Consider the following 9568-nt stretch of genomic DNA (forward strand, 5'->3'; position numbering starts at 1 on the left):
AAGTTCCCAAATTCAAACAATTATGTTTATTAAAAACAATGACAAGATCTAACACCAACATTGTTTAAAAAACAACAATAAACAAACAAAAAAAAAACTAAACAAAAACACAATGTGTGTATTTGATTGATGACCATAAAATCCATTTAACACAATGTTAAGAGGAGCTACAGCCAGAATACAAAGGGGGACTACGTTCATATGAACTAATAATCCCCCACAAGCAAATGTCATATAGTCAATTCAATTCTATTTGTATAGTGCCATATCATAATATACATGATCTCACAGCACTTTACAGGGTATTGCATTTACATATATGACATATGTGCACATATAAAATTAAAATTAAAAAATAATTTTAATTATAAAATTATACATAAAACCTATATGAAATTGGAACAATTTCATATTTATGCCTAGCCCATACAATTATGTATGTTTATGTTTACATCATACAGTGTCAGTATGCTTCTTTTAGAGCAATGACATCATCAAGGATATATTTTGTCGTAACATACACACGGTTTTTGAAACTGATTGGAAAATATGACATATGATCCACTAGCTTTTCAGCATTTATCAACCGTGTTTCCTGGGCTAGATTAGGTACAGCAACTTCATATGCTAAAAGATCTTTATTCCAGCCTAGAGTCTCATAAGGCTGATATTCGAAACAATGCAATGAACAGTCTTTCAAAACATAAATGTTTTTTAGGAGTCCAAAGACAGGTACTGTCCCATTTGCATTGATGATTATCAGAGACCTTCCACTAATGTACTTGTTACTATTGAGAATAAGCTGCTTAACTGCGTTAACATGTTGTACTGCATCAACCCTGAAATGATCTCTGATCTTTGCTGTAATGTGCTCCATATTTGTCCCTTTTGAGACGGGAGCTAATTCCTTCTCATGTCCTAAAATGGGACTCTCTGTGTCATTTTGACGACATTCAAAAGGCTGATTGTGGTTTACATGCAAGTTAGAGACATTTTTCAAGTTTAATATTGTTGATAAATGTTCGAGATGCTTTGACTCAAATCTCATGCTCATATGACCTAAAGGGCCCAGAGAGAGAATTTGAGCAGGGAGATGCAGCATGTAATGTTGCTCTGGAGTTATATTATGGTCAGGAAAAAGTTCCTTAAACTTTTTCAGATGCTTTTCAATCATTTCTTTCAGTGTTGATACAGTTTGCACAGATAAAACAGGAGCAAAAAGTATCTGAACGATGTCCCTCAAGTCCAAAACGAACTGAATACATGTTTTTTTATCTACACAGTTCAACAGGAAAGGCATGATCTGTAACAGCGTCAGCATCTGCCCAGAAGACAGTTTAAGTTTGTCATCATTAGATGCCAAGGTACTGACACTGATATGATCAGGTTTGTCACGTATTTCTGATAGTGAAAAGCAAAATTCATGTATGTCTGAATTGAACTGTTTCAAATTCATCTGCCCAGAGATAACTAGGTGTTTTAACACACACTTGATCTCCATGGGTGCAACTCGCTCAAGAATGACGTGCTTTATATCACGTGGAGTTTGCTGAATAACATCAAAGGACGGAAAATCAACTAACTTGCCTTTTCTGTTTTTTATATTGTTGGGTTTCAAAGTTGATTTTAAGAATGTTACAGCCCTTTTCAATTTATCGCACTGTGGTTTGTGTTTTTCCATCGTCCTTTTAGTAAAACTTTGTTCGACAAAATTATTTTGCATTTCCTCTAAGGTGCATTCACAGTGCTTACAGGGAAAATCAACTCCCTCCTTGAACCCAGTAAGCTCATGTTGTCCAAGTGTGTAACTGCATACTGAAATTACAGCACCAAATAAATCAATTTCACGATTGCATGTTTGGATCTTGACACCATTATACAGCAACTTTAAGTCTTTACAGATTTCTTGTAATATGACATTAAAGCCACACTTGTCAATATCATTAACATTTGCAATAGCAAGAGGTCCAATTGCAGAAGGCTTTGACCTAAACTTGGGGTCTATGTTTCCTAAAGTATAATAAAATATCAGTAATTTATTTTCAGTCGCATGTGACCCCACTGGATTACTTATGTGGATTTCATCAGCGAACAAAATCAGCTGCAAAGCAGATGAATTTTTTGAAAACAGTGGGTGGGATTTGAAAAGGCTCCCATCCATTATGTCACACAAAAAGCCATCTTTTCGGCATCTCTGTGGTGTGGTGATGATCATATCAAAAACTGTGGAATTGGACAACAACTGTCCAAGACTCTTAATAAGGGATATATAGAGAAAACTTCTTTTGGTTACACAAAAAAAATGTCTTTTCTTATCTCTATGAAACTGTCGAGACATGATGATCTTCTTTGGTTGAATTGGGTTACAATGCATGGTGTTGTCCAGCAAGTATGAGGAGAAAGAATCCTGAAAATTTCTCAGTGCTGCCAGAACCTCCTCTTGGAGCTGCTTTGTACCGTCTGAAGGGTTTTCAAAGATCTTCTTTATTTGGACCCTACAGTCTTCCATACAAGCTGTATGATGCTTTAGTATTTTCAATTCAGAGGCAATAACATCGATGGACTTCTGAAACATTAAAAAAGACAAAGGATAATTGATCAGTCAAACTTTATTTGCACAGCATTTTTTTCATACAGGTTAGTGCAGTTCAAGTGTTCAAACTATTCAAAGTTTAAGCAAGACTAGTGTTTTATTTGTTTTGTACAGTTTTAGATCGAAAAAAGGAAAAGAGCTCCATACAAAGGTTTGGGCATCCCAAGAGATTTGCGCTCTAAGCTAACTTTTACTAAGGTCTCAGACTTTAAATAGCTGGTTAGGGTTATGGCTTGTTCATAGTCATCTCCAAATACTCTAACTCAAACCTTTTATCAACAATCAGCACACATGGGCTCCTCTAAAATCAAAACCTGCTGCTGACAGTGCAGAATGCTATATGAGACATCATAAGGCAGCCGTTTCCTCAGATTATAATTAAGAAATGGCAGTTAAGTAGTTAACAACAATAGTGGAGGTTCAGGTCTGGAAGACCAAGAAAACTTTCAGAGAGAACTGCTTGCAGGATTTCAAATCCCCATTTAGACTGAAAACGACCTTCAGGAAGATTTATCCGACTCTGGAGTGGTGGTGCACTGTCGCACTGTGCAGCAACACCTTTATGGAAGAGTCATCATTGTAAAATTCACCATCAGAAGTAGGGCCCGACCATTTAATCGGCCGATTATAGCCATTAGACAATAATCGGTAATCGGCCAAAAGTTGGCCGATTGACGCCGATGTTTACACTTATTTTTCACTAATAAAATGCAGATAATATGGTATTTTTCTTAGAAATGATGTCCTTGTGTTACGTATCCAGTAGAGGACGCTCCGACTGCTTTCATGTCACGCTTCACAGTCACACCGCATCAGAGTGAAATAGTAAAGACTTATGCCCGGATTTCCACCGGGGCCGTTAGCGCCGCGGAACGTCAGCGTCGCGGTTTTGCTCCGTCCTCAGCCCCGCGTCAATCGCCACCGGACGTGTTACGGCAGCGCAGCGCTGCCTTGCGAGCCAGCCGTATTCACGCGAGAATACGGAACGTACGCGAGATCGTTGTTCTTGATACAGTGCAGAGCGGTTGATATTAACAGAGTGGCGACAGCTTTTGATGTCGCCACTCTGTTAATATCAACCGCTCTGATACATAATGTTGATGTGAAGTTAGATGACGTGCGTGTTGTGTTTTATTGTGAAAGGGAGCGGAAGTGTTTTACTTTGATACTGTGTCTGACTTCCTGTCTGGTGCAATCTACTCTGTTGAGCTTGACGCGATTTAGCAACGGGAGCGTCAAAAATGGAACTGCTACGGATTGATAGCGCTGCGGCGCGGTGAGCCGCTGCTGGGACGTTATGCCCCACATAAAAAAATACCTCAATCTTTTGCAGTTACTTTTTTATTGTTTGTTTTAAAAGATGTTTACTAAAAAAGTTGTGCTTTTTGCACTATAGCCTACCTCTGTTAGACTGGCAATAATAAGAAGAACTCTGGTACTGAGGGGGCATGTGAAAGTAAATGTCTTAATTCATACAGATAGAGGTTTACTGCCTTTTTGCACATCATATTTTTGATTTATTTTATGTTCAAATTGTTCATATGCTGCTTGTTCTGCACACTTTCTGATAATAAAAGCATTTGAAAATAGTAAAATGTTCTCCCTTCAATTTATATCTTTGTATCAAGTGTTTGGAACTATATTCAAGCCATCAAAGACAGGTATTTCGTCTTTTTTTAAATTGAAAAATTTAATCGGCTGATATATCAGTTATCGGAATTTTTTATTCCCAAATATCGGAATCGGCCCCAAAAAATCCATATCGGTCGGGCCCTAATCAGAAGTTTGCATCTAAGCAAGGCTTATCCATTTTTGAAACAAGTCCTGTGAACTGATGAAGTTAAAATAGACAATTTTGCGGCTGTGATACTTGCCAAAGGGGCGTTACTAAGTACTGACCACGCAGGGAGCCCAAACTTTTGTTTCAGGCCCTTTTCCGTTTTTATTATTGTGATGTTTTGAAAGTGTAAAAGATGGAAATAAAAATATATTCTTGCTTAAAACATTCCCTCAGAGTCTTTTTGGTGTATATTCCTGTTACAAAAAATGCTCTGACAGAGGGACTGATCATATAATAATCAATAAATATAGTGATATAGATAATGATAGATATACATGTTTTATACTCTTACCTGATGATCCAAAGGTTGAACATGCTCAAGCTCCTGCTGAGACATTTCATCTGGGGTGACAGGTATGTTGACTTCACTGCTGGTCAACTGCATCACTCCTGTTTCAGTGGCCCACTTAGATGTAGTTGTTGTCATCCGTCCGGTGGGTGGGCGCCCTGTTGCAAGACCCAATAGAAACCACTAATTAATATAAACAAGAATGATTTAAGACAGACAAATGTTGCAGGGACTGCAAAGATCATCATACTGGTGTAACTTTATGCATGCAAGGGTTAAATTGAGTATTTCAAAAATATTAAAGATATATATTGTGTATTGTGATTAGAGCCCGACTGATATTGGATTTTTGGGGCGGATAACGATATTAGGGGGCATCGTTATATCGGTATATATAAACACTAAAGTTATGTAATGAAAGCAGGATATTTTACAGTTTAGCAATAAACTTTATGTCCAAAATGACATCAGTGCACTGAGACAGTAAACTTCACTTGGAATTAAATAAAATAACTATAAAAATAAATAACTATAAATAAAAAACATAAAAACAAATATATATATATATATATATGTATAATGACTGTCTTTATAACTGCCAACATTGATGAGGACTTGTTTCACACCCTCAGTTCTGATGATTTGAAAATCCTTTTTCCCAAGGAGGAACACTTGCTCAAAAGTGTGTGTGTGCAGTATTTATATTATTATCTTATTTTATGCAGTGCAGCAGTAAAGTGCAGTAAAACCAATAAAGTAATAGGATTTTCTTTGTTTTTTTTGGCGAAAAGCACAATACCTTCAGTTTTGGGAGTAATAACATCAGTCCCATCTGTCCTGGCAGCAGGTTGGACTTGAAGAGAAACACAATAATTCAAATAGTCAGTTACACAAGTCAACATATTTTCTGTAGCACAAGTTTCTTGTGTTTACCTTAAAAAATTGTATTTGATTTAGAAATTCAGAGGACACACTTACCATATGTGTTGTTGACAGTGAAATTTATATTCCCCGTCACATGAACATCAGTAAACTGAGGCGTGCTGACAACACCTCCACTGTGGGCGGTGATTGTCTTGTTCCAAGTTTCCTTCTGAGTTACAGCTGAATGAGAACAGACAAAATGATCAGAAGTTAGTAACCACATCTTAATTTCTTTTTACCATACCTTACCTAGATTCACAACACTGACTCTGGAGCCCAACATACTAACCACTACAACATTACTTATTGGGCATGATTGTGCACGACCAGCTCTGTGGTTAAAATGGCGGCAGAATTGCTAGTTAACTGAAACCAGGAAGTAGTGGGCGAGAGCGCTGCCTGGATGTTCTGTGCACCCTGAACAAATTTATTTTCTGACTTTCACAGAATTCGATTTTCTGTGTGATTTTCTGAAAGTTTTTATTTGCACGTTCACACATTTATTTGTAGTTGTGCAATTTTGTTCCCGTTTTTTTTTTTTTTCATTCGAATATGACCAATACTTGTAAGGTTACTATCATAGTCACTAAATAATAATAGCAATAAAAGCAATTAAAAAAAAACTACTCTCAAGTTGATATTAATGATAGAAAAAAGAGCCCATCTCTCTGTAGTTAACAACTAACAACTGTTCATATTCATGTCTTGGCTACAGCAATTAAGAAATATACTCTGACTTTAAAACACAAAGACAAACAGTCAGTGCCCATAAACAGTGATACCTAATCAGGAAAGAAAAAACACCATCTTACCGTAATGTGATGCTGCTGGATCCACAGTCCGGACAGTCGTGATCTGGTTTACATTCTGCATTCCTTCACCCAAATCACAAGTTGATATTAATGATAGGAAAAAGAGCCCATCTCTCTGTAGTTAATATGAAATTCAAAGATCGTGTATATGGAGCTTTAGTCAGTTGAACCATATACGTTGCTTCCGTCTCTTTTAATCTCGGCTGCTGATTTTATACAGTTGATGACGTGAGAAAGGAGGAAGTGGTTCTGCTTTATGGTAACACCCATATTACTCATAATGTTACCTGATCAGTGCAGACAACAAAAAATGTGAACCTCCTTCATTGTTTAAAATGGTCCCTGTTTAAAATTGTCTTTGTTTAAAATGGTCCCTGTTTAAAATGGTCCCTGCATAAAATTGTCTTTGTATTAAATTGTCCCTTTATAAAATTGTCTTTTAAAATGGTCTTTGTTTAAAATTGTCCCTGTAAAAAAATGTCTTTGTATGAAATGGTCCCTATATAAAATTGTCTTTGTTTAAAATGGTCCCTGTTTAAAATGGTCTTTGTTTAAAATGGTCCTTGTATTAAATTGTCTTTGTATTAAATTGTCTTTGTATTAAATTGTCTTTGTATGAAATTGTCCCTGTAAAAAATTGTCTTTGTATGAAATTGTCCCTTTATAAAATTGTCTCTTTAAAATTGTCTTTGTTTAAAATTGTCCCTGTAAAAAAAATGTCTTTGTATGAAATGGTCCCTATATAAAATTGTCTTTGTTTAAAATTGTCTTTGTTTAAAATGGTCCCTGTATAAAATTGTCTTTGTATTAAATTGTCTTTGTATGAAATTGTCCCTGTTTAAAATGGTCTTTGTTTAAAATGGTCCCTGTATGAAATTGTCCTTGTATAAAATTGTCCCTGTAAAAAATTGTCTTTGTATTAAATTGTCTTTGTTTAAAAATAGTCTCTGTTTAAAATTGTCTTTGTTTAATTTAAATCATAGAATTAGATTTTCTGTGGAAGGATATTATTTGCATGTACACACATTTATGTGTCGTTGTGTAATTTTGTTTTGTTTTTTTCATTGTAATATGACCGATACTTGACCAGTTTCGGTTAGTCTGGTTTTCACTCTCCTGACCAAACAGGTTTAGTCAGATCAACTGTCACTGTAAAGTTACTATCATAGTCTGAACATTTGGTCATATTCATGTCTTGGCTACAGCAATTAAGAAAAATACTCTGACTTTAAAACACAAAGACAAACAGTCAGTGCCCATAAACAGTGATACCTAATCAGGAAAGAAAAAACACCATCTTACCGTAATGTGATGCTGCTGGATCCACAGTCCGGACAGTCGTGATCTGGTTTACATTCTGCATTCCTTCACCCAAATCACAAGTTGATATTAATGATAGGAAAAAGAGCCCATCTCTCTGTAGTTAATATTAAATTCAAAGATCGTGTATATGGAGCTTTAGTCAGTTGAACCATATACGTTGCTTCCGTCTCTTTTAATCTCGGCTGCTGATTTTATACAGTTGATGACGTGAGAAAGGAGGAAGTGGTTCTGCTTTATGGTAACACCCATATTACTCATAATGTTACCTGATCAGTGCAGACAACAAAAAAAATGTGAACCTCCTTCATTGTTTAAAATGGTCCCTGTTTAAAATTGTCTTTGTTTAAAATGGTCCCTGTTTAAAATTGTCTTTGTTTAAAATGGTCCCTGTTTAAAATTGTCTTTGTTTAAAATGGTCCCTGTTTAAAATTGTCTTTGTTTAAAATGGTCCCTGTTTAAAATTGTCTTTGTTTAAAATGGTCCCTGTTTAAAATTGTCTTTGTTTAAAATGGTCCCTGTTTAAAATTGTCTTTGTTTAAAATGGTCCCTGTTTAAAATGGTCCCTGTTTAAAATTGTCTTTGTCTAAAATAGTCCCTGTTTAAAATAGTCCCTATTTAAAATTGTCTTTGGTTAAAATGGTCCCTGTTTAAAATGGTCCCTGTTTAAAATTGTCTTTGTCTAAAATAGTCCCTGTTTAAAATAGTCCCTATTTAAAATTGTCTTTGGTTAAAATGGTCTTTGGTTAAAATGGTCTCTGTTTAAAATGGTCCCTGTTTAAAATGGTCTTTGTTTAAAATGGTCCCTTAATTTTTTAGGATAAACACAAGAAGCTTGTGCTGTAAAAACTGGACCAGACTCAGTGAATAACTCCCTAAGCCCTATGATAACTATTAATTCAGCTACACAGACTAATGAGCAGTGATAACTAACATGTCTTTGGGGTCATCAGGTGGGAACCTCCTTTCACCAGTGTTTCGTCTAGTTGGTCCCACGACACCTCCAGGAGGCTAGACAGTGATCACTGGCGTCCCAGAGTCACTCCCCTAATGCCAGCCATCACTGCTCCTCACACCACAACTATTTTCTCCTTTACCTTGCCTATGCTACCACACACAACATTATCAACTCGGACAAAACACACCAGCAGATTCAGCAAACAAACTCCCCTAACCAGTTGGAGAAAGTGGCGGCCATTTTGAATGAGGGAGGTAGAGTCAGGGAGAGGTGCCTGTTTGGGCTAGCTCTCCCCCGCCGGGTTAGGCTGTGCTCTACCTCCCCCTACTCCCCCACTCTCCAACAACTCACCTAAAACAAACAAACTTGCCTAGACAGTCAGAGACACACTACAAACCAATTCAAAGCAATAGAAACAAACCAACTCACCTGGACTGACCGCATGGTCTCAAAGAGGCTCACACAGGCCACACCCTCCACTTAAAAACACTTCCTCTTCCTGGATTTTCTTCCTTGCTTCTCCTAAGAGCCTGTCTATCCTAAGTGCTCCCCCTGCTGGGCCCCCAGCTACCATTACTTCTTCTAATCCAAATCCACTGACTGGATCCCTTTGTCGTCTAGACTTAACTGTACTCTTTCAACTCTCTTTCTGTCTTGCACCCCAAATCTTTCTGCATCATAAGAGTAGATTATATCTCCCATCTTCTCTAGTCTATCGCTTGCATTTCCTCCTAGTCTGCTTAAAATTAATGACAAATCTCTATTGACTGACTCCCATTCTTTCTTGCTATTTGCCCTCGGCCATTTAACTCTAGTTTTCTGCTCCATATTT

The 9568-nt window shown here is 36.8% G+C and overlaps 1 protein-coding gene across 2 annotated transcripts; it reads right to left on the reverse strand.

The window, feature by feature from the left end:
* Positions 1 to 380: 380 nt before the first annotated feature.
* Positions 381 to 7877, reverse strand: LOC111232973. 2 transcript variants are annotated; one of them, XM_022760692.1, is made up of 6 exons: positions 7761 to 7877; positions 6459 to 6521; positions 5701 to 5826; positions 5522 to 5575; positions 4726 to 4880; positions 381 to 2566 (listed from the first exon to the last, which is right to left on the reverse strand). In XM_022760692.1, exons 1-6 carry the CDS (start codon positions 7819 to 7821, stop codon positions 464 to 466), a joined length of 2562 nt encoding a protein of 853 aa, XP_022616413.1. In that variant the 5' UTR covers positions 7822 to 7877; the 3' UTR covers positions 381 to 463. The 2 variants fall into 2 exon arrangements, with proteins under 2 accessions (XP_022616413.1, XP_022616414.1); XM_022760693.1 differs by lacking the exon at positions 6459 to 6521.
* Between the last annotated feature and the right edge of the window lie 1691 nt (positions 7878 to 9568).

The sequence above is a fragment of the Seriola dumerili genome, unplaced genomic scaffold (genome assembly GCF_002260705.1).
Source record: "Seriola dumerili isolate Sdu_G_001 unplaced genomic scaffold, Sdu_1.0 BDQW01000349.1, whole genome shotgun sequence".
Taxonomy (NCBI): Eukaryota; Metazoa; Chordata; class Actinopteri; order Carangiformes; family Carangidae; genus Seriola; species Seriola dumerili.